The 27,390-nt window shown below is 41.0% G+C and overlaps 1 protein-coding gene across 4 annotated transcripts in view; it reads left to right on the top strand.

Annotated features, from left to right (window-relative positions):
• Positions 1–27,390, top strand: part of nt5c2a (5'-nucleotidase, cytosolic IIa) — a 78,610-nt gene that overhangs the window by 21,711 nt on the left and 29,509 nt on the right. For 3 of the 4 annotated variants that reach the window (XM_043712881.2, XM_043712882.2, XM_087998817.1), the window contains exons 5-7: positions 22,498–22,615; positions 23,892–23,987; positions 26,867–26,958. In XM_043712881.2, the coding sequence (XP_043568816.1) occupies positions 22,498–22,615; positions 23,892–23,987; positions 26,867–26,958 (306 nt within the window). Of the gene's footprint in view, positions 1–22,497; positions 22,616–23,891; positions 23,988–26,866; positions 26,959–27,390 lie in introns of those variants that run through there. The other variant, XM_087998818.1, reaches the window with a different exon arrangement.

Genomic DNA, 27,390 nt, shown 5'->3' with positions numbered 1-27,390 from the left:
ACCAACCATTTATCCCAGAATAACTGTTATCAAATAGTAGTTTCTACATGCAGCTTTCACAGTTCCCCTGAGAACAATCCCTTTTCAGTCAGTGGATATTACTGAAACCAAAAGTCAGCTGTGCTCAGTGTATAGCATGCCTGCCTTGTCAGAAGGCCATAGGTTCAAAACTCACTAAAGTGCCAAATGATGCAGCTGATACTACTTCCAGTACAGTGGCGAAAGAACACAGCACTGTCAAGGGAGTTTGCTGTCTTTTGGCTGAGATGGAAAGCTGAATTCCTGTCTCTCCAATCCCCCTATCCCATCTGACCGTAAGTGATCCTACAATACCACTTTGTAACTTTAGACCAGGGCTGAACATGTCACACCAGGGAAAACTAAACACCTCTTCAAAGCAGCAGGTTATCTTGTGAATAAAATGTTGCTGGTTATGGGATCTTACTTTGCCACTGTGCATATCTGGCCATTGTTTCCTACAGCAGTGACTAGATGTTACTCGTTTTTTGACTCTAAAGTATTTTGGTTGTGAAAAATGATTACAGCAGTTCGCAAATTACGCTGTCGTGGTTGGCTGGTCTCAAATGCATGGCTTAGTTCTGTACTGGACAAAATGTCTTTGTTCCATTCTGGCAGCCTGGTATTGTCGGGTAAATAACATTTGAACACTTTTTCAGTTTAGTTATCTAGCTGCCTTTGAGATTGTGTTACACAGCTGCTATCTGCAGTGAACCAGTGTACATCAGGATCAAATCTCCTTCCACAGAATGGTAAAACCTAATGCATTGTCACACTCCAGACTGCCTTTGACTTTGCAGCATTTAAAACCCATTTATTCTCCATTAAATACCCTAAAATTCATTGGGTGAAGTGGGATATTGTCATTGGGAGTAGTAATCCATATGCCTCTGCTAATATTCCAGTGACTTGGATTCAAATCCCATCATGATAGATGGAAGTAAAATCTTGTCTAACCTTTGTCACTTTAGGGAATAAAATCTGCTGCATTTACTTGGTCTGGCCTATAAGTGACTTCAAATCCTCAGCAATGTAGTTCACTCTTAACTGCCTTCTGAAATGGGCTACCAAATTAAAGAGAATCAAGCAGTGTCAAAATAGCAAATGCTGACCTTGACAGTGATCCTATGAAAGAATAAAGGCAAAAAAAAAATCAGCAACATCTCCCTGGAAGACCCTCCAGAAGTTTTCACATTTGAAGTTGAGTTTTATTTTTCTCATTGCCTGTCTTTTGCTGTAACTTTGCTCCATAGACTCGTTGCACTCCTCCAAGTGACTGTTACTACTGTTATCACCCTCTTTGGGAAAGTCAACAAACTATTTCCAGGGTCATCACAAGTTAATGATTTAATCAAAGCATGCAAAACATCCCTGATTTTACCTGTCTGTTAAACCATGATATCAAAACACTGACTGGGCTTCTGCATGTAACAAGAACTATTCTTTATTGCAAGTGCGTAAATTCTAATCACAAATAAATAGCTATGAGCTACCAATATGTGGTTGTAGTTAAAACATCAGACTGAATTAAATAAACAACAAAAGTTGGTTTTATGGGTGGAGGGATAAAAGACTTGTTAGCCCATTTCTCTGGCATGCAATTTCAACTTTCTAAATTTTGAGTCTGTCTGCTCATCTAAGTTATTGTCAGAGCAAAACTTAGAAATCCCCAACTTCACCAAGTTGGCACTTGTATATCTTTGTACCAAATCCTCATCACACTGATTTCATCAAAAGCAGATGGGAGAACAGCGAATCCATACTTGACAACACTTGACCTGGTAAGCAACTCTGTTCAAATTCAGTTAGGGTTTGCCAGTGCCCAAATCCCATGAAAGAATACAGAGAAACCAGATAGTCTAGACATTGATTCATTGAATGAAGTGCTAAAACTGCATGCTCAGCAAGGCAGAGGTCAGGTTGGTTATTTCAAGCATGTGACCCCAAACACTGCATGTTTGTTCTTAGTTCATATTGATTATTGAGCCCCTGAACTGAAGGTGAGCACTGTGCTTTGGCTCAACAGCATGACAGATGTTTGCAAAATAGATTTCTTTTGGTTACAGTTGCAATTATGTGAACTTTGACCAGAAGCCTGCGACAGATACCCGTAAGAACTGAAATATAGGATCTCTAAACCTGCCTCAATCCCCTCCAGGATTGAGGCAGACACAGGAAGGAAGCATGGTTGTGAACTGTGATAAAGAGTACCTAATCGGGCACTGTAATACAGTGTGGTCACTGACTGAGTCATAAAGATATACAGCATGGAAACAGACCCTTCAATCCAACTCGTCCATGCTGACCAGATATCTCAACCCAATCTAGTCCCACCTGCCAGCACCCGGCCCATTTCCCTCCAAACACTTCCTATTCATATACCCATCCAAATGCCTCTTAAATGTTGCGATTGTACCAGCCTCCACCACTTCCTCTGACAGCTCATTCCATACACGCATCACCCTCTGTGAAAATGTTGCCCCTTAGGTCTTTTATATATTCCCCTCACACCCTAAACCTATACCTCCTGGTTCTGGACTCACCCACCCCAGTGAAGAGATTTGTCTATTTACCCTATCCATGCCCCTCATGATTTTAGAAACCTCTATAAGGTCACCCCTCAGCCTCTGACACTCCAGGGAAAACAGCTCTAGCCTATTCAACCTCTCCCTATAGCTCAAATCTTCCAATCCTGGCAATATTCTTGTAAATCTTTTCTGAACCCTTTCAAGTTTCCGATAGAAAGGAGACCAGAATTGCGCAATATTCCAACAGTGGCCTAGCCAATGTCCTGTACAGCTGTAACATGACCTCCCAACCCCTTGCACTCAATACTCTGACCACTGAGGAAAAGAGGGTGTGAATTGGGGTTGTAATAGCCTGATCTTTAACCAGGATTTTCTGTCCATAGGGATATCTATTAATTTTGTACAGAATGGTGACAGTGAATCTGTTTAATATGCAGCAGATAGAATTGGGGCTTTAACATACAATCCAGAGAAACTGCAATGGTCCTGCTGAGTTTTGCAGAGAGCAACTTATTGCTTCTAATGTGCATTGCACCTGTCTTGGCCTAGTTCTTGTTATATTAACATATCAAACAATGCAGAGTGTTAAGCATAGTCTATATATTGCAGGTTATTTTTGGGTGAAGAAATGTTTGGATGAATGTGAATATCTGGTGGAATGCTTTTAAAGTGGCAGTTATGAGAGTAATTGCTGCTTGCGGCTGTGCTTCTGAGCAGAGTTGAAGATGCTTTGTTGAGTGTGAAGAGGTGCGCTACGTGGGCTTCTTCTGATCAGTGTGTGCAATTAACAGATGTGACCCTGTCTCAGGAAAGCAGCACTCTTAACTGTATGGATTCTCAAAGGATAGAATGTAAAACCAAGTGTCTCAGATTTTAAAATAATTGCCAAAAGAATTTGAGGGAAACAAGAAATTTCATCAGAAGGTCTTAAGTTCAGAAAGGTCACTACCCATTGGAAGCAGATTCCATGAACACTAATGAAAACTTTAAGACATTTGGATCTGTATTTGTGGAGGATGAATTTGCAGAAAATGGGGAAAGAGCAGCAGCTCCAAACTGAATTGGATAGATCTTACAAATAGCTTCTATATCCACAATGTACCAAAGGATTGAGAATTTTAAACTGAATTTGCTGTTTCAGTTGGCAAATGGTTTCATTCAGCCTCCTGGCCAAACACTGGTCATAGAGCTGTACAGCTCTTTGATCCAACTCGTCCATGTCGACTAGATATCCTAAATTAATCTAGCCCATTTGCCATTATTTGGACGATATCCCTCTAAATCCATCCAGATGCTTTCATGTAGTAATTGTACTAACCTCTGACCTTCTCTGGCAGCTTATTTCATACATGCGCCATGCTCTGCGTGAAAAAGTTGCCCCTCTTTTTTTTTTTCCCCCTCTCACCTTAAACCTATGCTGTCTAGTTTTGGACTTGCTCCTGGTGAAAAGACCCTGTCTATTTAGCCTATCCACGCCTCATGATTTTATAAACCTCTATAATGTTTACCCTCAACCTCTGATGCTCCAGACAAAATAGTCCCAGCCTATTCAGCTTCCATTGACCCTATTTAGCTCAAACCCTCCAACCTTTGCAACATCCTTATAAATATTTTCTGAATCCCTTCAAGCTTCTATTTCAAAAGTGGCCTAACTAATGTCCTGTACAGGCACAACATGACCTCCCAATTCCTATACTCAATGCACTGATCAATAAAGTCAAGCATTCACTATACTCTGAACTCCACTTTTAAGGAACTATGAATCTGTACTCCAAGATCTCCCCTGGCAATACTCCCCTGGGACCTTGCCATTATGTAAGTCTTGCTCTGATTTGCCTTTCCGAAATGTAGCACCTCCCATTTATCTAAATTAAACTCCACCTGCCACTCCTTGACCCAAAGGTCTATCTGATGATCAAGGTCCCGTTGTCCTCTGAGGTAACCACCTTCGCTGTCCACTTCACCTCCAATTTTGATGTCATCTGCAAACTTACTAAATATACCTCCTATGTTCATATCCAAATCATTTATATACATGATGAAAAGCAATGGACCCAGCACCGACCTTGGGCACACCACTGGTCACAGGTTTCCAGTCTGAAAAGCAACCTTCGACCATCTCTGTCCCTCAGTGTCCTACCTTCTAGCCAGTTTTGTATCTAAGTGGCCAGTTCTTTCTGTATTCCATGTGATCTAACATGCAGTCTACCATGCATCACCTTGTCAAAGTCCACTTAGATCACATCCACTGCTCTGCCCTCATCAATCCTCTTTGTTACTTCAGAAAGCTCAATCAAGTTAGTGAGATATGATTTCCCATGCACAAAGCCATGTTGACTATCCCTTATCCGTTCTTGCCTCCCCAAATGCGTGTAAGTTCTGTCTCTCAGGATTCCCTCCAACAAATTGCCCACACACTGATGTCAGGCTCACCAGGCTTTAGTTTCCTGCTTTTCCTTACCACCTTTTGCAAATAGTGGCACCACTTTAACCAACCTCCAGTCTTCCCGAATCTAATCTAATCTAATCTAATCTAACCTGTGGCTATCCAAATATCTCAGCAAGGGACCCAGCAATCACTTCCTTAGCTTCCCACAGAGTTCTAGGGTGCACCTGATCAGGATCTGGGGATTTTTCCACCTTTTATGCATTTTAAGTTGTCCAGCACCATCTCTATAGATGGCATTCCTATTTTGGAGAGGAATGCAGGCAACTATTCTTGGAGCTATTCTTGTTCTCTGCATTGGGAAATTAGGAATGTTGAGGAAATTTGGTATTCTGATTTTGCAGCAGTCATTTCAGTACAGTGAGGAGTGGGTAATGCAATATTGGTAATGCCGTTTTTTAGACAGATTAGATTCTGTCTTTGTGTTCAGGTGTATGTAAACGTTCCAGTGGCACTGTTCAAAGAGCACAGTGTTCTTTTGCTGATAATGTTTAAATAAAGCAAACCGTCCAGTTCTTTTATTAATTTATGGGATGTGGATGTTGCTGGCTCGGCCTGGATTTATTGCCCACTTCTAATTTCCTGAACTACTGCAGTCCTTTGTGTGGTCCTGTGTTGTAGGGGCAACTAAGTGCTGTTAGGAATAGTTTCAGGATTTAGATCCAGAGATAGTGAATGAATTGCAATAAAGTTCCTAGTCAGGATGGTTAGTAGTTTAGAGGAATTTGAAGGTGGTTGTGTTCCCATTCAACTTGTCCTTTTCAGGTAGTGGAGATTGTGGATTTGGAAGGTTGTGTTGGAGGAGCCTTGGTCAGTTATTGTAGATGGCATACCCTATGCCAGTCACGCAGGCTCCTCTGCCCGGGATGAAGTCAGTTTTCTTGTGTTGTTGGAGCTGCACTCAGCCAGACAAGTAGGGAGTATCCCATTGCAATCTTGTGCTTTGTAAATGGCGGACAGGGAAATTGAGGATTCCTAGCCTCTAACCTACTCTTGTAGCCACAGTATTAATATGGCTGCTCCAGTTAAACTGTTGGTGAATGACAACCTCTAGGATATTTGTGGGGGACACACTTTCAGAGAATTTCAAGGAACAATTAAATCTTGTTGGTGGTCGTTGTCTGACGTGTGTGGTATTAATGTTGTTGTCCCTTATCAACTCAAGCCTAGACACATTCAGATTTTGCTACTTAGGATCAGACTGCTTCAGTATCTGAGCCATTGTGAATGGTGGTGAGGGTTGGGACAAAGAAAGGAATGATCCAGATGTCTTGTCTTGTCTAGTCCATCAAAGTTAATTTAACAGGAGTAGAATTGTAGAATAGTTACAGAATGGTTAGTGTTTGCATTGGCTCTCTGATACAACTCATCGAATGCTCTCTCCCTGCACATTCATCCTTTTTATCAGGTAATGATCTAATTCTTCCTTGAATTCCTCAATCGAACTGACATCCACAGTCTTTATGTATTCTAGATTATAACTTACTAAGTGAAAATATTTTTCTTCATATTGTCATTGTTTCTTCTGCTAATTAGCTTAAACATACACTCGGGAGTTTGGAGAAGCATACAGTCTCTGGTTCTCCCTTGCGGCAATAGGAACAGTTTCTCCCTATCTATTCTATCCAGGCCCCTTGTGATTTTGACTTTTCTATCAAATTTAATATCTTTTCTTCCTCATGGCAGTAGTGTGTGCCATCTACAAGAAACACTGCAATAACTGACCAAGGCTTCTCCAACACAACCTTCCAAATATTCTCCAGACTGACTATATAATTGAAATTGCTCATCGCAGGGACTATTCTCACAGAACCTTTTCGGCTTCCTCTCTCATGTTTTCCTAATGTGTGTCCAAATTGGATGTAATACTCCGGTGTTTTATGCAAGTTAAATACAACTCCCTTGCTTTTGTATTCTGCCCCAGTTAATAAACCCCGAGAATACTATATGCTTTATTAACCACATTCTCAACCTCTCCAGTTGCCTTTTACTTATTTGTGCAAATATACAGCCATGTCCCCTTTACAACTGTATCCTTAATTTATAGTGCCTGTCTGCGTACTTCCCACAAAAATGAATCACTTCACTCTTCTCTGCAATAAATTTCATCCACAGCTTGGTTGCACATTTATGTCAACCTAAGTGCATCCAAAATTCTACATTATCTCATGATTCCCAATATTTCCACGTTTTCTATCTGCAACTTTTGAAATTTTTCCTGTACACACAGGTCTAGATTATTAATATACATCCAGAAGAGCAAGGTTTCCAGCACTGACCCCTTGGGAACTCTACAATCCTGCCTGAAAAATAACTGTTCATCAATCTTGTTCCATTTTGAATGAATGCTTTGTAACTGGCTTCAGGAAGTGTGTTGTCATTTGTTTGATTGTCCTCTAATTAGTTGAATCCAGAGAATATAATGGAAGGATTGCTGGTGGAACTGCTCTAGTGTTTTAATATGTTGCTGATTAACACTCCATCTCTCTCTCTCTCTCATTGTAGTACCAGAGTGTGCGACAATTGCTTGTTACTCTAGAACTTTTGTTGACTTGTGGAGGTCTTTGCCAAACATCCACTGCTGTAGTTTGTAGAAGGTTGAGTTAGTGGCACTGATCCAGTGCTGATAGTTCTTGTCAACAGTGGCCATTTGAGAGAGATGCTCAGCGTATTCTAGAGTGTCTCCTTCAATGTGTATGGGAAATGGAATATTGGGCTTACTAGGTGTGTGTTGATATAAAATTTGTTTTGGCAACATTAAGGCAAATTTCTTTTTCTTAATGCACTCATGGGATGTGGCTATCACTGGCTGGCCAGCATTAATTGCCAGTCCCGAGGTGCCCTTGAGAAGGTGGTAATGAGATGGCTTCTTGAACTGCTGCAGTCCACAATGTGTAGGTTGATCCGCAATCCCCTTAAAGAAGGAATTCCAGGATTTTGACTCAATGACAATAAAGGAATGGTGATTCCACTTCCAAGTCAGAATTGTGAGTGGCTTGGAGATGAATTTGCGAGTGGTGATGTTAGCATGTATCAGCTGCCCTTGTCCTTCTAAAATGGAGGTGGTTGGGTGTTTGGAGCATGTTGTCTAAGGGTGTTTGGGAAATTTTTATAGTGGATGTTGTAGATCGCATGCATGGCTACTACTGAGCGTCAGTGGTGGAGGAAGTGGGTGATTATGGATCTGGTGACAGGCAGGCTGCTTTGTCCTGGATGGTGTCAAGCTTCTTGAATATTATTGCACCCATCCAGACAAGTAGGGGATATTTCATCACGATCCTGACTTGTGCCTTGCAGATGGTGGACAGGCTTTTGGGGTCAGGAGGTGAGTTACTCACCACAATATCCTAGCCTCTGACCTGGTCTTGTAGCTGCTGGTTATGTGATGAGTCCAGTTGAGTTTCTGGTTAGAGGTAATCCTTCGGATGTTGATAAACGGGGATTCTGTGATAGTAATATCATTGACTGTCAAGGTACAATGGTTAGATTGTCTCTTATTGGAAATGGTCATTGCCTGGCATTTGCATGGTGCATATGTTACTTGCAACTTGTCAGCCTAAGCCTGGACATTGTCCAGAGCTTGTTGCATTTGACCATGACTGCTTCAATATTGGCGGAGTCGTCAATGAACACTGTGATCATCGGTGAACAGCCCCAGTTCTGACTTTATGATGGAGGGAAAATTGTTGAAACACAAGAAGGTTGGGCCTAAACACTACCCTGAGGGTCTCCTGCAGAGATGTCCTGGAGCTGAGATGACTGACCTCCAGCAACCACAACCATCTTCCTCTGTGTTAGGTATGACTCCAGCTACCAGAGAGTTTGTCTCCTGATACTCATTGATTCCAGTTTTGCTGGGTCTCCTTGATGCTACACTCTGTCGAATGCAGCCTTGGTGTCAAGGACTGCCACTCTCACCTCATCTCTGGAATTCAGCTCTTTTGCCCATGTTTGAATCAACACTGTAGTTGAGGTCAGGAATTGAATGGCCCTGGCAGACCCCAAAATGGGCATCACTGAGCAGTTTATTGTTGAGCAGGTGCTGCTTGATAGCATTATCGATGCTGCCTTCCGTACTTTACTGATGATTGGGCTGAAGGGGTCTAATTGGTCGGGTTAGATTTGTCTTGCCTCGGTATGTCCTATATACACATAGCAATTTAACAGTTTTGAATCAATATGGAGCAAAAGCGGGATTATGATATTTCTTGGAGACACAAACCACAGAAACTTGCGACTTATTGTGTCAAATGCTTTGATGGATATAATGCAGCATTCTGGGAGTTGATTTCAACATATTCCTTTGCTTTGTCTGGCTGCGAACTATGTTGGTTTTTCTGAAAGGCCCTTAGCAATGACAAGTAAGAGACTCCAGAGAATAAGTGTAAGTTTTTTTCCCTGACAATGATGAGGGAAGTACTTTTATAGTTTCCACAGCATGAATTATCAACCTTTTTTTGAAAGTAGTTAGTTGTCATATTTTTGAAGTCGAGGAAAGTTCTTTTTCTTCCAAATGTGGAGGATGAGTGCTTGAAGTCTTGATATGAATAAATGCCCACAACTGGAAAGCCAATGAATCCCTTCACCACTGGATAATTTCCAGGCTCTTGAGTAGTTAGATGGGGAGGTAAGTCCCCTGGCTGGGGAATCAAAAGCTATTTGGGATGGGCAGGAAAGTGGTGTTTCTGTCATAATCCAGTTAGCTCATATCCTATTAAATGATGGAGAAGTCTTGAGGGCCTGTATGTGTATGTTGCATAGGGCACATTCTCAAGATAAGGAGCAGGTCATTTTAGGAATGCAAAGAGAAACTTCTTCACTCAAAGGACTGTGAATCTTCAGGATTCTTTATCCCATAGAGTTGTGAATGTTCCACCATTTGGTATCTTCCCCAATATTTTTGCTCCCAAGGAATTGAGGAAACCGGGACTGGGAGGCAAGTCAAGATCAGCCATGATCATAGTGAATGGCAGACAAAGCTTGATGGTGCGTATGGTTTATTCCTGTTACCATTTCTTGTAATGGGTATGCCGTCAGCGTGGCTGCCTACTGACTGGAGATGGATAGTAAATTAATAGTTACTTTCTGCTCGGATTGGGATATAACCAGCATGGACAGGCTTCTGCTTAGATGGGGAAATTGTCAGAAACCTCTTGGTGGGTTTCCAGGCTGGCTGATCTGTATCCTACATCAGGACCTCCTGGTGGTAGTGGCCATTTCTATGGCTCTAGTACTGCCACTGACCATGTTCAGCCCAACTGTTGCTGGGACCTGCCACTTACACTCAAAGGTCAGGTTAGAGCTATCTCTACATCTAATAAGATGTAGGAACAGAAGTGGACCATTCACCCCATTGGTCTGCTCTGCCATTTCATGAGATCATGATTGATCTGATCATATTCAACTCCAATTCCTGACCGAAAACCCATAATCCTTTATTTTTTACTCAGCCTTAAGTATAGAACAAAGAAAATTTACAGCCTAGGAACAGGCCCTTCAGCCCTCCCAGCCTGAACCAATCCAAATCCACTGTCTAAACTTATTGCCCAATTCCTAAGCATCTGTATCTCTCTGCTCCTGACCTACTCGTGCATCTGTCCAGACGCACCTTAAATGAATCTACCCTGCCTCTACTACCTTTGCTGGCAACACATTCCAGACACCTACCACCCTCTGTGTAAACTACTTTCTGCGTGTATAACCCATAAACTTTTCACCTCTCACCTTGAACGTGTGACCCCTTGTTGAATCCCTCACCCTGGGAAAAAGCTTATCCCTATCCATCCTGTCTGTATGATTTTGTAGACCTCTATCAGGTCCCTCTCAATCTCCTTTTTTCTAATAAAAACAATCCTAACCTACTCGACCTCTCTTCATAGCTAGCACCTATATAATTATACTTAATAACTTTGCCTCAACAACCCTGCGTGGCAAAGAATTTCACAGATTCAGTACTCTCAGAAGAAATTCCTTCACTAAAGGGTAGTGACTGCAGAGATGTTCTATCTTTCCCACTCAGCTGCCTCAAGAATTGAATTGAATTGAATTTATTGTCACGTGTACCGAGGCACAGTGAAAAGGTTTGCTTTGCGAGCAATACAGGCTGATCACAGAGTTAAGTAGCACAGATAAGTAAATAATAGGTGAGTGAAGATGAGATAGATCAATTGTTGATTTATTTTTCAAAGCCTTGTACATTGTAGAAGGTAAGGAAGTTTGTGCTTAAGAGTTAGTAGAAGGGATTGTTAGAATATCAAAATGTTAATTGACCTTGTTTCAACATGTGAATTGGAGGGAGTGCAGAATAGCTAATGGTTTCAATTAACAATTAAATACTGTGGCAACTGTGATTTCAGAATGCAAGAAAAAACACAAAGCAGGCCTGACAGCAACAGTTATATTGGACTAAAGACATTCCTCTCTCCATAGGTGCTGCCAGACTTGCTATGATTTTTTTTCATGAAATTATTCTTCTAACCAACTGTCCAGAGATGATATTACACACCTGGCATAAGTGGGATTTGAACCCGGGACTCCAGGTCTGAGAGTATGGCTGTTGCTACCATACAACAAGAGGGCCCTGCTAAGTTTTTTTTTAACTTATTTTCTTTAATTTATTGTAACTAATGAGTTCCTAAATTTGGAAACTGGGGATCATTAAACATAATGGAAATAAATGTAGTGAGAAGAGTTGTAATCAAGAGAAGGATCGAGATTAGAAAAGGGTTCCCAAGCCTTTTTCTGCTGCTCTCATCCAGTGTGTGCAGGGTTTAGGAAATGTTATCTATGTCTATTATGGATTTATACTTCACTGAAAAAGAAAAATCAGTTGTCCTGTTGGATAAAGGCTTTCTGTTAAAAACCTCAGTAACTGAAATGTGAGAGTTTGAGCTCAGATATGTTGAGACACAGAATGTAGCTAAATGGGATGGGACTAAGGATTGCTGCATGAGGTGGCAGGTGATGGACTTGGTATTCTGAAGAAATTGATTTTAATTGCTTGTGGGCACAATCATTTTAGTGCCTGTAGTTTAGGACTTGGAGAAGATCAGGATACAGCCAGTTATAGTGATACCCCCAAACTGGTGATTTTGTGCTCTAAGGGTGTATGGATAATGTAGAGTAGATTTGACAAAAAAGTAGTTCCTAAGTGTTGATGGCCATTGAAAATGAAGGAAGAATATGATTAAAGAGAGGATCAAGCCCTTAGAACAATGGGAGGAAGCATTAGAAGGTGACTTTTTGGCAGCTGCGATACCATACTCTGAATGAAGACTGGGTAACCAAGAAATGAGGTTACGATGCTGGCTTCATACCACTATGGTTACAGCTTGGCAGAAGGGGACCAACACTTTATCTGTTTCACCCCACAGCTAGCGTACTTCCTGTTGGCTGAGAAAGGAGGGTTGCTGTCGCACTCGAGGAGGAGTTTGCGGCCTTTCGTTCCCCCTCCCAGCTGTAGGAGGTAAGATGAAGGGGATCTGCTGCAGGTGGGAGAAACAAAAGGGAAGTGAGTGCCCTACTCTTCAATGGGCAATATCACTCTTTGCAGATATATCTGGGCAGGTTTGAGTATTGATTCCATTGGTTCATGGAGGTGTTTTAATCAGTTTCACGGTAGGGGGGACAATCACTGCAGATTAAGATAATTCATATACTGCTAACTTAAACTAAATGTGTAGGTCTTGTAGTACAGTGGTAGTGTCCCTACTGCTGGGCCAAAAAGTCCAGGTTCAGGTCCCACCAGCCCAAGAGATGAGTCATAATATGTCCAAGCTTATTAATTTAAAAATAACTATATAAACTAGTTCTTTCTTGGGCCCCACAGAACCCCATCATGGGACAGGTGAGTATTCGTCTCAGGAGTTTTATTTGGATTGTTCTCTGGAACCCTTAATTGATAAATTCAGTGGAAAATGATACTTTAAAAAATGTAGCACTTGATAGAAATAGTCTAAGAAGGAATACGTGGAGTACAAAGACATTAAGAATTCATGTATGTTAATCTACAAAGTCAAAGTGTGGTGCTGGAAAAGCATCCTAGGATGCTGCCTGACCTGCTGTGCTTTTCCAGCACCACACTCTTTGACTCTGACTCTCTACAGCATCTGTAGTCCTCACTTTCTCCCTGTAAATATATGAAATAAGATGAACCTACATGAAGCTACAAACCATTTGGAAAGAGATCAGTGCCTCACTCCAAGAACATAACTGTAGGCATTCCCCAGGATAGTGTCCTCAGCACAATCATCTTCAGCTCCTTCATCAGTGACCTTCCCTCATCATGAGGTTAGAATTGGGAATGTTTGGTGTTGATTGCACAATGCTCACAGGTGGGAGAAACAAAAGGGAAGCAGAAAATTCATGAAACTACTGAAGCCATCCATATCCAGATGTACCTGGACAGTGTTCGGGCTTGGGCTGATAAGTGGCAAATAACTTCTGTTGCTGCTGTATGTTGCAGCTTTGTAATCAAGGCTACTTCCAAGTTTTTACAGTTCTACTAAATGAAATAGTTTCATCCTGTGGACAAAAACTGAAATACTGTGCCTATTTGGGTTTGTCCTCTGGAGGCTGGAGGACAGTGTGACAGCCTTTCCGGTACGCCAGATGCAGGACGTTGCATGGTTGACGAACCTAAGCACAGCGACACTGTTTTGTGCACAAGAACTTCTGGATCCATTAAAACTGAAGCACATGCTGTTCTTCTGACTTCCCAAACTGCATTTGGCAGATGAGGAAGTGATAATATGAACTTGATAGACTATGTAACCAGTTAGGGCAGAGGGTTAGTGCTGGATAGTGGTGAGTAGATCTGTGGATTCAGAAGTAACAGGTACATGTCTTGTGAAGACCAGAGAAACAAGTGCGATAAGCATTGACCAAATGATGGCTAATAGTGTTCTAAGACTAATGTGTTGTATGAACATAGTGTATAGAAGGACAGTGAATGCTGTGTTGTGTCACACAGAGCCCAGTAAATGTGACAGTAAAACAGACATAGATGTTTGTACAACAGCTTGATTAGCAGCAATGTCCACAAAGTCACTGCTGTCCCCAGTTTAAGTTTGAGAGTAGGTTGGGTGCTTCAGTTCGTTGTCCAGCTATCATTAGAAATAGAGGTTCCTGTACAATTGACTTTTTGTTGCGACATGTCATTCAGATTTTTCATAAATACTGCACTATGACATTTGAGCTTTTTGGTGACATGGAGCTGAGTATCATTGCTATGTCGATTTCTCCTGTAGCATAATATTTGAATGAAGTCATGCCCTTTCTGCTATCTGACATTGCTGGGAAGTGAGCCTCCTGTATTTTTAGTATTAAAGGGAACCTGGCAGGGGCAAATACACAGCTAACTAAGGGTGAAATGTTGAGGAGAAGGGGGTCAATTAGATAGGATGCTATTGTATTTGACTCCCCAGTTAGTTTCCACACATCTGGGTCTTCAGAGATTGCCAATTTACATGTCCATAATGTTGCATGACTATTCCTGTTTTAGCTTATTTTCTGCTGAAAGTGGGGTACATGTCCTTGTTACCTCTAAACCTATTCTAACAAATTGCTCGCTGGTCTCTCAATCTAACCTTCATAAATCAGAGGTCATCCAGAACTCTGTCGCAGCATCTTCCTTTTTCTTCAAATTCTATTTATTTTATCAGTTCTGTTCTCACAGATCTACATTAAGGCTTGAACAGGAGACAATTTTAAACTACCATTTTCTGTTTAGAACTTTCCATGGTCTTGCTTCTCACACAGTCTAAGGTCCTCCAGCTGTTCGAGTTTTCTGTAATAATTTCATTTTGGCCTTTTGAACATCCCAAGTTTTACTGACTCCTCCACTGAGATCCAACTGATGCCTTGTGCAGGATTATGTTTCAGAGTCAACCTTGTAATCAATTCCTTTGCAAGTTGAGAGGCCAGGATGCTGCTGGGCTTGGGGCTGTTTGGAGGATGCTTCAATCCTACAGTTCATATGATTTCTAGATATGGGGCATTTTGTTCAGTTGGTATCAACACTCTGTTAAAACACACAAAATTAGTTGTGTCACTGTCAGGTCAGTGTAGGGTCACCCATGTTGTGATGCCCTCCATGGATAATCAACTTGCCAATAGTCCCTATCATAGATCAGTGGAGTGAACTATTGAGAATGAACCTGTGTATGTACCCAAGAAGGGAAATGACAAATGAAATATGATGGAAATATTATGTAATATCATTCTGACAAGAGGGTTAGGGCCAGTGGTGTTTGTATTTAAGAGGTTTATGAGGTACAGCAAGGCACCTTGGCCACTCTCTCATTTTTCATTATTCAGTGAAGTGACTGCCATTGTCTCGTGGGCAGTAACTGCCACAGACGTTTGTCATAGCATTCTGACCTCAATCTCTTTGCAAGACTTGGTGACGATGAAGTTACCGCATCATTCATTTCCTGTTGCTACTTTTATCTTTATTAAGGAGTGAGCCCTGAGGCTTTCACTGTGGTATTGAGACTAGAATTGAGGTGCCTATTTGTGAAACTGAGGCGATTATGTAGCAGACAATTTGTTGCCAGACTGGACCTCCTTCACTGAGGCTCTTTGTAGCCACCTGTCTTGAAAAATTATTGCATTTTTTCAGTTAAAGCATATTTTGCCACAGGTATGCAGATTGGTCAGTGTTTACCGGAAATCCCTAAGAGTGTCATTATTCAAAAAGGTTAATTTAGAGTCTTGAGTTTTCTGCCTTTGGATTTGAAATTCAAATTTACCAAAACTGTACATGTCTGCTAATCTGTTGCTTGTAACTTCTCTTTGATTCTGTTCTTGGAAACTGTCATAAGCCAGACCATATTTGCCCGTTGGTCTTTCTTCCTGAATAAAGAAACTGATATGTCAATTCTGTGTCACATAGAACTGACATCTCTAGAGATGATGTTTACACTCAGACCTGTTCTGCCAAAACCTTAAGCTTGTCTGTTCTGGTCTCTGGTTAAGATCTGGGCTAGTTAAGCTCCACCAAGTCAGTCAGTCTGAAAATAATTTAAGGAATTGTGAATAACTATGAAAAGTGAACTGATTTCACTAAGGTGTTGGTGAATCAGCAATATCTAGATGTATAATTGACTGCTGCGTATTTCCAAACATGTTCCGATCTAAGTTGAAATATGGTAATAATTCAATGTCCCATTTGATTCAAAGATTTAATACATTGCAGTAACTCGCTAAATCCAACTTTCATTTGCATGGGAAGCCAGTGGACCAGTGGGATTGTTGCTAGATTATTATCAATGAAGAGACTCAGAAAATGTTCTATGGACTCCCAGGTTTGGTTTCTCCAAAGGCCATTAGAGAGCTGAATGCTTTGGTTATTCTTTTCTTACAGTTGAAAAATATCCTGTTGCACCAGTATTTTTAAGAAAAGCATTCCTTTTTTAAATCAAAAAGCTAAATGCTGTGGATAGTGATGTTTGTTTGTTTTGTTTATTGATGTGCACTATTGTACAGAAGCACTTCCGAATTCTGGCTGTTCATTTTTACTTAGATACAATAAAATTTATTAACTCAGAAAATGGCTGCGCTGATTTCATCCCATGCACAATCAGTTCTTGCTGTGATAGGGTCATTGGCTCCATTATACATCAAATTGACACTGGAATACTGTCTGCCTCTGTCAGTTAAACTGCTAACTAGTCATTTTTATCCCTTGATCCATACCACTATACACGTTTGCTGATCGTTATCACGTTGCTGCTTGTGGGATCTTGCTGTGCAAAATCCACTGCTTTTTTTTATTTTCCAAAAGTTGTATTATGTTTTAGCTGTAAAGCACTTTGGATTCTCGAAAGTCATAAAAAGTGTTTCGGAAATATAAGCGTTTGTGTCAGTCAGCTTTGTTGCTTTGTTTTTTGCCAGACCTCTGGCCTCCTTTTTTGAGTTCCAGTTACATGGATGATGATATGTACTGTGTACATGCACTCCCTTGCTGACTGTGATGCATACTGTCTGTGTGGGGTCCTTTGCTGATGCTGAGTCACTCATGCAGGAAGTTTGAAGGTGAAGCTACAGCGCAGGACCACCTGTGAGTATCAAATAGCAGAAGCAGCAAGTGATAAGGCTAAGTGATCTCTTAGGCAAAGGATCCGATCTAAACTGTGCAGTTGTGCCCCAATAAATTTTGAATGGAGGTGGACAAACAGCTAGCAGGAACGGAGCTTCCAGAAATATCCCCATCTTCAATGATGGATCAAGCCAGCACATCAGTAGATCTTGACCTGCTCTGGAGGATCCCAGCATTGCGCACACCAGTCTTCAGTCATTTTAATTACTCCATGTGATATCAAGAAACTGCTGAAGGCATTGGATTCTGCTTGGGGTAATAACAAAAGAATGAGGACAGAGTTAGTTGGAATGGATTGGAAATGGAGTTTAGCAGCAAAGACAGTTGAGGAACAATGACAGGTGGTTAAGAAAGTAGGTTCATGACTCTGAACAAATTTATAGCCTAGTGAGGAAAGAGGATTCTAGGAAGGGCAATGCCAATTGTTAACCAGGGAAGTTCAGGGTAGTTCAAACTGAAAGAACAAGCATACAATTTGGCAAAAATTAGTGATAAACCAGCAGACAATCATTAAATTTGACAAATTAGATCCACAATTGGCTGGATGAAAGGAGCTGGGAGTGCTGGTTGAGGGTTGTTTTTCCTATTGGTGGTGTCCCAGAGGCTCAGTGTGAGGCCCTTGCTGTTTGTGGGTTATGTAAATAGTTTAGACTTGAATATAGAAAGGTTGATCGGTAAGTTTGCAGATAGTAAAAATAAAAAATTGATGGGCTGGTAAGTAGTGAGGAGTATAGCTTTAAACTACAAGAGGATGTAGACGAGCTGATCAGATGGGCTGATCAGTGACAAACGGAATTCAATCCGGATAAATGAGGTGATGCACTTGGGCAGAACAAACCAGGCAAGGGAATACATGAATGGTAGAACCCTAGGAAGCATCAAGAATCAGATGGACCTTTGTGCATGTACACTGGTCCCTTAAGGTATCAGGTCATATGAATAATGTGGTTAAGAAAGCATATGGTTGTCTTTCCTTTTTTGAGAAGATTTGTAGTTCAGGTTGATAAGTATGTAAGTTACCTTGCTGAGCTTGAAGCTTTGTTTTCAAACATTTCGTCACCATACTAGATAATATCAGTGAGATAACAGTGACTAATGAACCTAAAGGATCCATTAGATACCACCAGCAAACTTAACATCATTTACAAGATACCATGCAAGAACTGTAAAAACAAAACTACATCAGACAAACTAGCAGGAAACTTGCCACCAGGATACATGAACACCAACTGGCCACCAAAAGACATGACCCACTCACTAGTTTCACTACGTACAGACAAAGAACACCACTTTGACTGGGACAACACACACACACATCCCAGGACATGCAAAACAAAGACATGAGAATTCTTAAAAACCTGGCATTCTAACCAGAACTCCATCAATAAACACATTGATTTAGATCCTATCTAGCTTCCCTTGAAGAAAAAAAAAGGACCGGAAATGACATCATCCACCTTAAGAAACCAAGATCTATAAGTAGAGAGGTGGGTCAGACCACCAGCACTTCACTGGAGACTCTCCCTGATGATGTTACCTATTATGGTGACAAAATGTCTGAAAACAAACCTTCCAGCTCAGCGAGCTAACTTACATACTTGTCTTTCCTTTATTAGTCAAAGTCCAAAGTCACACAACACTGAGTTATAGTCCAACAGGTTTATTGGAAACCAGAAGTTTTCAGCGCGCTGCTCCTTCATCAGGTGAAGTCCACTCTGAAAACTTGTGATTTCAAATTAATCTGTTGGACTATAACCTGGTGTCGTGCGACTTCTGACTTTGTCCACCCCAGTCCAATACCAGCATTGAGTTTAAGTGCAGGGAGGTTATGTTGGAACTTTTAAAACTTTGGTTAGGCCATAGCTAGAATATTGTATGCAGTTCTGCGATTCACGTTATAGGAAGGATGCGGTAGCACTGGAGAGGGTGCAGAGGAAATTTACCAGAATGTTGTCTGGGCTGGAGAGTTTGTTCAAAGAAATTGGATAAACTGCATTTGTTTGCTATAGAGCAGAAAAGATTTATGGGGAACATGATTGAGATGTATAAAATTGAGATGACCAGATATGGTAGGCAGGAAGATCAATGACTGGGGCATAGATTAAACGTGAGGACAGAATGTTTAGAGGAAATGTGAGGAAAACTTGCCTGTGAGGTTGGTAGAGGCAGAAACCCTCCTAACATTTAAGAACTATTTAGATGTGCATTTATGATGCAAAGCTATTAGCTAAAGTTGGAAGATGGTAGAGAATAGTTAATAGTTGTTTTGGATAGGTATAGGTGCAAAAGGCTTTTTTCTGTGCTATGGATCTTCCATTTTATGACCAAAAACATAATAGGGGCAGACACTTGCAAAACATTTATAGAAATAGACAATAAGAAATTCTTTAAATATATGAAAAATGACAATAGGTTCAGGGTGAACATAGATCCTTTAAAGAATGAGGCTGTGGAATTAATAGAAGAGAACCAGAAAATGGCAGAGAAGTTGAATTAAAACTTTGCCTCTGTCTTCGATGGAAGGTACTAGTAGCATTCCAAGCATACTAAATAATGAAGGGAGTGTGAGAAGGAAGGAAAGGAAGTAAATATAATGACTCATACTAGGGAAAAGGCACGAGGGAAGCTAAATGGGCTAAAGTCTGATAAATACCTGATCTGATGGGATGGATCATAAGATACCAAAAGGATTAGCAACAGAGATGATGCATGCATTGGTAATAATCTTCCAAGAATCGTTAGATTCTGGAAAAACCCAGACGACACAAAAGCTGACAATGTTACATTCTTATTCCGAAAGGGAAGGAGACCCAAAAAAGGGCCATTAATGACTTTAGTTAGCTTAATGCCTATCATTTTCAAGATGTTAGAATTTATTAGAAGTACCAGAGTTTAGAAATATAATAGAAATTTAATATAATCAAGCCGAGTCAGCTTGGTTCCTTGAAGGGGAATTCATGTTTGACAAATTTATTAGAATTCTTGGAGAAAACAAGCAGATTAAAATGGGAACCAGTAGATGTAACCTGTTTTGAATTCCAAAAGCAGGTTTGACATGATACTGCTGATAGGCTACTTCTTAAGATCAGAGCCCATTGTGTAGGGAGTACTGTATTAGTGTAGATAGAGGGTTGGCTACCTAATAGAAATTGGGATGGCATGGCAATTTCAGGATGACAGTCTATAACTAGTGCAGTGCCACAGATCAGTGCTGGGGCCACAATTATTACAGTATTAATGACTTGGGAAAGGAAGGTGAATATACAATAGCTGTATTTGTGGATGACGTAGATGGATGGGCAAGTAGTGATGATGACATACAGATTCGACAGGGCAATACAGTAGCTCCAAGAGCAGGTTAGAAGTTGGAAATTCTGGGGTGAGTAACTCTCCTTCTGTTTTCCAAGTGCCTGTCAATTATCCATAAGGCACAGATCAGGAGTGCGATAGACTAATCTCCACCTGACTAGTTGCGGCTTCAATAAAACTGAAGAATCTTGACACCATACAGGAAAGATTAACCTGCTTGATTGGTACCCCATTCACCACCTTCAACATTCACTTCCTTCACCAGCAGCACTGTGGCAGCAGTGTGTACCATTTACAGGATGTTCTGCAATGACTTGTCAACAAACCCACAGTCTCCATCACCAAAAAGGACAAGTGCAGAAGATCTGCAAGTTCCCCTTCAAATTGCACCATCCTGTTCTGGAACAATCCGTGTCCTTTCAGTGTCATTTGGTCCAGATCCTTGAATTCTCTCCCTAATAGCAAAGGTTTTATCATAAACAACAAAAAGAAATGTTCAGTGCTTATCACAGTAATATCATTTACCAGCACTCAAGGAAATATCATTCCTGTCTTCACCTTCAAATTTCTTACTGCACAGATGCAATCACAAGCATTTCCTTTTGCCAACCTTCTGACATTCATTACATGTTTCTCTGCCACTCCTCGATAGGCAAATCAAAAACTTTTCTCTCACTTTTAAGTACTTTGAAGATGCTCAAGCTTAAGACTTCTTTCTAGCTCTGTTCACCTAGAAACATTCGCAAACATGAAAGCAGTTCTACTGGATATAGATATTCTGAATTCAACCTGTTTGTGTACCCCATGCCCCTGTCAGGTAGGAGTTTGGTTGTGCAAGGGGACTGTATTTTTAGGTTGTAGAAGTTCCACTGAACAAACACCCTAGAAGTTATCTCCCCTGGTAGCTTGGTAGTCATTTAACTGAAGTTGCATAGTTTTTTTGAAAAGGCTGCCTTTTATTTCAGTATTCCAAAGGACTTTTTTTTTAGATTAGATTAGATTACTTAGTGTGGAAACAGGCCCTTCGGCCCAACAAGTCCACACCGACCCGCCGAAGCGCAACCCACCTATACCCCTATATTTACCCCTTACCTAACACTACGGGCAGTTTAGCATGGCCAATTCACCTGACCTGCACATCTTTGGACTGTGGGAGGAAACCGGAGCACCCGGAGGAAACCCACGCAGACACGGGGAGAACTTGGGTTCTGAAATAGAGATAATAGAACTGTGGGCGGCACGGTGGCACAGCAGTTAGCACTGCTGCCTCACAGCGCCGGAGACCCGGGTTCAATTCCCACCGAGGCGACTGACTGTGTGGAGTTTGCACGTTCTCCCCGTGTCTGCGTGGGTTTCCTCCGGGTGCTCCGGTTTCCTCCCACAATCCAAAGATGTGCAGGTCAGGTGAATTGGCCATGCTAAATTGCCCGTAGTGTTAGGTAAGGGGTAAATGTAGGGGTATGGGTGGGTTTCGCTTCGGCGGGTCGGTGTGGACTTGTTGGGCCGAAGGGCCTGTTTCCACACTGTAATGTAATGTAATCTAATCTAAAATGTGCAAACACCATACAGTCAGTCGCCTGAGGCGGGAATTGAACCCGGGTCTCTGGCACTGTGAGGCAACAACGCTAACCACTGTGCCGCCCACAGTTCTATTATCTCTATTTCAGAACCCAAGTTCCTATAATAGCAATATTTCATAAACTTGTTTTCAAATCTCACTGGTCTTTCACCACCTGACCTGTGTAATCGCCTTGATCCCTATAACCCTTTTGGTCAATCCTGTGCTCCTTTTTAGTTCTAGTTACTTGAGCATTCTTTATTCTAATTGCTCTAGCATAAGCAGCTATATCTCCAGTTGCCTTGGCGCCAAGATCTGGAATTTCCCCCAACACCTCATCGCCTCAACTTTGCTTTCCTTGAAGGCAACTCTTAAAACCCACCCATTTGACTAAGCTTTTGGTCATCTAACCAATTATCTTATTATGTTTCTCTGTGAAATATGTCTATGTCTTGTGAAATTAAAGGCACAATTTATATAAATTGTTGCTGAATAGTGTGTGATGCTCCTTAAAGATCATTCTCTTGTCTTGGTACAGTGTACAAATCTCCAGAATATGAGGCTTTGGGCTTCGATTTGACCGTTGAGCGCTTGATCTCCATTGGGTATCCTCAGGAGCTATGCAACTTTGTCTATGATCCTGTTTTCCCTACCAGGTAGGAATTAAAGTGCACAAGGGGACTGTGAGATGGGAGTGTTGGCACTTAATAGCTGTCAAGGGGAGAAAAATCTGTAATGCTCAAAAGGGCAGTGTGATTGTTTTGAATTTCAATGCATTAACCAGTTGAAAATGTTATCCATAATATGCATTGTCACATGATGTGCATTGTGTTCATGAGGATGAATTATTGCCCATAACTAAGTTACCGTGTTTAATGTGCAGTAGATCTCAAAGAAGTAAAGCACTCTGGGGATCTTAAATACATGAAAGTCTTTCTTGCAGCTAATGATCTCATTTGGGGTGAAGACAGGTAATGATATGGCATTGGAAATAGGCTGTACTAATAGTGAGGCAGCATCAAAGGAGAAGGAGAATCGACGTTTCGGGCATAAGTCCTTCTTCAGGAATTTCCTTTGATGCTGCCTGACCTGCTGCGCTTTTCCAGCAACACATTTTTAAGCTCTGATCCCCAGCATCTGCAGTCCTCAGTTTCTCCTGTACTAATAGTGACATGCATATGAAGTCAGAAGCTTGTGACATGAGTTACAAATAGAATGTTGCTAGCAAGGGGAATGGAGTTAGTGTCTAGGGAACAGATATAGAGTAGAGATGGAAAGCAATGGTTTCAATCTTTCCAGTATTTAAATGAAACAACTTCTGTTTATCCAGTACTGGATGTCTGAGAAGCACACTGATAATTTAACAAAAGTAGTGCTGAGGTAGAACTGGACGACACACTGCTTCTGGATGATGTCACTGGGGCCAGCATGTAACTGAGCAAGAAGAAATATTAAGAATAGATTGATTGGAGACACTAGAGGTAATGGTGCAGGAGCAGGAAGAGAAGAGATTGCAATTCTTTCTTTGTCAGTGATTAGGTGCTTTTTTTAAAAAAAGAAATCAGTTTATCAAATTTTAATAAATTCATTTTTATAATGGAATACAGTGAGATTTGAACTCTCACTCGCTAAATCAACCTGCTAAAAGTGGTGTGACTATTTATGGGAGAAAGAGGTACTGTTTTTAAAAGTATAGGCACCTGATTTTGAAACAAAGCCACTCTGTATAAAATGACAGGTTGGTGCAAACAGTGGCCATCCATTCAGTGTGAACATTTGCTGTCCTGTAGTTTAATGGCATAATGAATAAGTGTAGCAGACAAGAAAAGGGTTAATTTGTTTTTGGGTGTCTGGTTGTATTAAGGTGTGATGAGTGTTTCGTAATTAATTTGAGAGTATTGAAAGGACTTTTTTATCCTGTTAATTTTGCAGAGGTCTGATCTTTGACACATTATATGGAAACTTGCTGAAGGTGGATGCATATGGGAACATCCTGGTCTGTGCCCACGGATTCAACTTCATGAGGGGGTGGGTGCTGAGTTTAGCTGATTACCGCTATGTCATTGCTTAACTGTGAATGTGATCCAACACAAGATTGTAATTCTTTTTTACCATTTGCATGTTTATTAGAATTTTAATTAATTTTAAATAACCTCTTTAAAAGTTAAGAACTGAACTTAATATTCAACTCACTATTGTGTAAGAGTTTACCTACTTCATTTCGCGGATAAACTATCAGGTTCTTGGCTGATAGCTCAGTCTTAAAGATCAGAGGTGTTCCAGTCAAAGGCCAGTATGTATAGGCAGGATGGTGTCCTCTGAGGGTCAGTATTTTAAAAAATTCTTTCACAGGATGTGGGTGTCGCTGACTAGACCAGTATGTGTTATCCTTCTCTGATTGAGAGGATGGTGGTGAGATGCTGCTTTAATCTACTATAAAGGGGCACTCAGTGCTGTTAGAGGGTTCCAGATTTTGATCCAGTGAGAGTGAAGAAACAACATATTTCAAGTGGCTTGGAGGAGAAGTTATAAATGGTAGTGTTCCCATGCCTCTGTTGTCATTGTCCTTCTAGGTGGTAGAGGTTCAGAAGGTACTGCTGAAAGAGGCTTGCTGAGTCACTGTAGTGCATCTGATGGTACACACTGCTGCTGTTATGTGTGGTATTGGAGGAAGTGTATGTTTACATTGGGGCACTGATCAAAGAGTTGCCTTTGTTATACTGTTAGGTCTGTACCCTTTAGAGTTTCAAGGAATGAGAGGTGATTTTTATTGAAACATACAAGATCCTGAGGGGGATTTCCAGGATAATTGCTGGAAGGATATTTCCTCTTTTGGAGGAATCTCGATCTTGGGGGGCCTAGCTTTAAATGGAGACCCTTAATTTTTAAGGTTTTGATGAGGTTTTGTTTTTACTGAAAGGAACATTAGTTTTTGGAATTCTCTTCCACAGAGGGGTGGAGGTTGGGGCATTGAAAATAGAGAAGTAGAGGGAATGGATGGGTATGTGGCAGATGAAGTACAATGCAGAGAGGTGTGGGGTGATGCATATTGGTAGGGGTTCTTCAGGGTATCAACAGGAAAAGACAGGAGGTAAAGAGAAACTATTTGGACTGGTTGGGGATTCCAGAAGTAGGAAGCATAGTCTCTGAATTAGGGTCAGACTATTCAGGAGAGATATTAGGAAATGCTTCTACACACACTGGGCGGTAGATGTTTCATACTCTCTTCCACAAACAACAGTGGCTGTGGGATCAGTTGTTAATTTTAAATTAGACATAAATAATTTTTTTATTAAGCAAAGGTATTAAGGGAAATTGGTAAAGACGGGTATATGGAGTTAGGCCACAGCTCAGCCACTATCTCATTTGAATAGTGGAACAGACTGGAAGGGCTGAATGGCCTATTCTTGTTTTTATTCAGGGTGGATTTGGTAGGGCTGGGAGAAACTGTTAATAAAGCATATAGGATACTAGGCTTTATCAATGGGAACATGGAGGGTAAGAGCAAGAAGATTCTGATGAATCTGAATAAGAAACTATTTTGGCCACAGCTGAAGTACTGTGCATGGATCTGGATGTCACATTTAAGGAAAATGCGAAGACATTGGCGAGGCTGTGTAAAATATTTATAAGAATGGTTCCATCATGAGGAATGTCAGTTATGAGAATAAATTAGAGACCCTGGAGCTCTTACGGTGAAGGCTCCAAGGCAATCTGATTGAAATATTCAAAATCATGAGAGTTCTTGACAGAATAAGTCAGGAGAAAATGTTCTCGCCTATAAAAGGATCGAGAATGAAAGATTTTGAAATGATTAGTAAAAGAAGCAGAAGTGATATGAGAAATTTCTCATGCAGTCAGTGTCTGGAATGCATTGTCTGAGTGTGTGGTGAGGCATTTTAAGAGGGAATTAAATGGTTATGTAAAAAGGAAGGATGTGCAGGGTAATGAGTAGAAGGTGGGAGAATGGTACCAGGTGAGTTGTTCACATAAAAGCAGAGTACTGTAAATGCTAGAAATCTTAAATAATAATAACCGCAAATGCTGGAGAAACTCAAGTCTGGCAGCATCTGTGGAGAAAGAAACAGTTAATGTTTAAAGTCCATTGTGATGCTTCAGAACTGAGATGTTTATTTGGAGAGCTGATGCAGATATGATGAGCCAAGTAGCCTTTTGCACTGTAACATTTCTGTGATTCTGTGATATTTGAGGCTGAGTTGGACAAACTTTCAATTGACAATGGAATTGAGGATCATTGGGGATAAGACAGGAAAATGAAGTTAAATCAGTAATCCTAGTGATTTGACAAAATTGACTTGATGTACGAGGTGGTCCACTCCTTTGCCTATTTCTTGTGAACTTGTGAGGAAAATCTCTGGCTGATTAGCTGAGAGACCTTGGTAAAGTATCCTGGTTACTACCACCCTAGCTGATTACTGATCTGTATATAGAAAGACAAAACTTAATGACAATGCTCTTTCACAGCTGTGAAAGAATGTAGCTGTAGGAATTTCTTAAATTGCAAGTTAAATTTCTGATCCCTTGACTGGAAATAGTGCAACATTAGTAGCTGGATATTGTGGGTGAACAGGTAGCTGGAACTGGTGCTATTTCCCAACTTGTTTTCACTTGTCTATTTTGTGTGAAATTTGCCGAGTCATACCTATCAAGCTGTATATAACCCACTGTCTCTCTGATGGCAGGAAATACATTATTCTTTATGTGCTATGGCAAATTACTTCCTTATATGGTCCTTCCTAGGTGAACCTATTGTGATGCTGAGCATGGAGCCAGGGGCATACTTGAGAGTTATTTTAGATAAAACATGCTTTTCCTGTTCTGATGGAACATTATCATTTGGTGCTGAAAGATAACTATGTTACGTGACATGCATGTGTTTTGTGCAGCCCAGATATAAGGGAGCAATATCCAAACAAGTTTATTCAGCGAGATGATACTGAACGCTTTTACATCCTCAACACCCTCTTCAATTTGCCAGGTAAGTTCCTTATCTTTGATGTACAGGCAGGGACAGGTCTTGAGGAGCAGAGGGACCCAGAGGGGGAAATGTTGCCTTTGCTGCTTGCCTCCGAGCGGAGGCTAAGAAAATTTGAGATTGTTTTCATGTGATAGTGATTAGAATCATGGAACATGATCCCTGAAATGTGACAAAAATTGCAGCCCCGTAAGTGAAATTTATCTCATTTGAGGTCACTACAAATCCACAACCTTAACATAATAAAAAGTGGAATCCCAGCTCTTGCACTCTTAAATCTTAGGAAAATCCAGAATCCTGTTGGCCTGCCTATCGGTTCACGTCTCATGGCAGGGAGTGGGGGGAGGGTAATACTCAAAAATGGTATGGCTGCTGCTCCACCATTCACAGACTAGGCTAATCAACAAGACAGAGCCCCATGTTTGGGCACATGGT

This window comes from Chiloscyllium plagiosum, unplaced genomic scaffold, assembly GCF_037043375.1.
Source record: "Chiloscyllium plagiosum isolate Xiang-an unplaced genomic scaffold, Cpla_swu_hap1 HiC_scaffold_22, whole genome shotgun sequence".
Classification (NCBI taxonomy): domain Eukaryota; kingdom Metazoa; phylum Chordata; class Chondrichthyes; order Orectolobiformes; family Hemiscylliidae; genus Chiloscyllium; species Chiloscyllium plagiosum.
The sequence above is the reverse complement of the archived record's forward strand: the minus strand, read 5'-3'. Positions and strand labels throughout refer to the sequence as shown.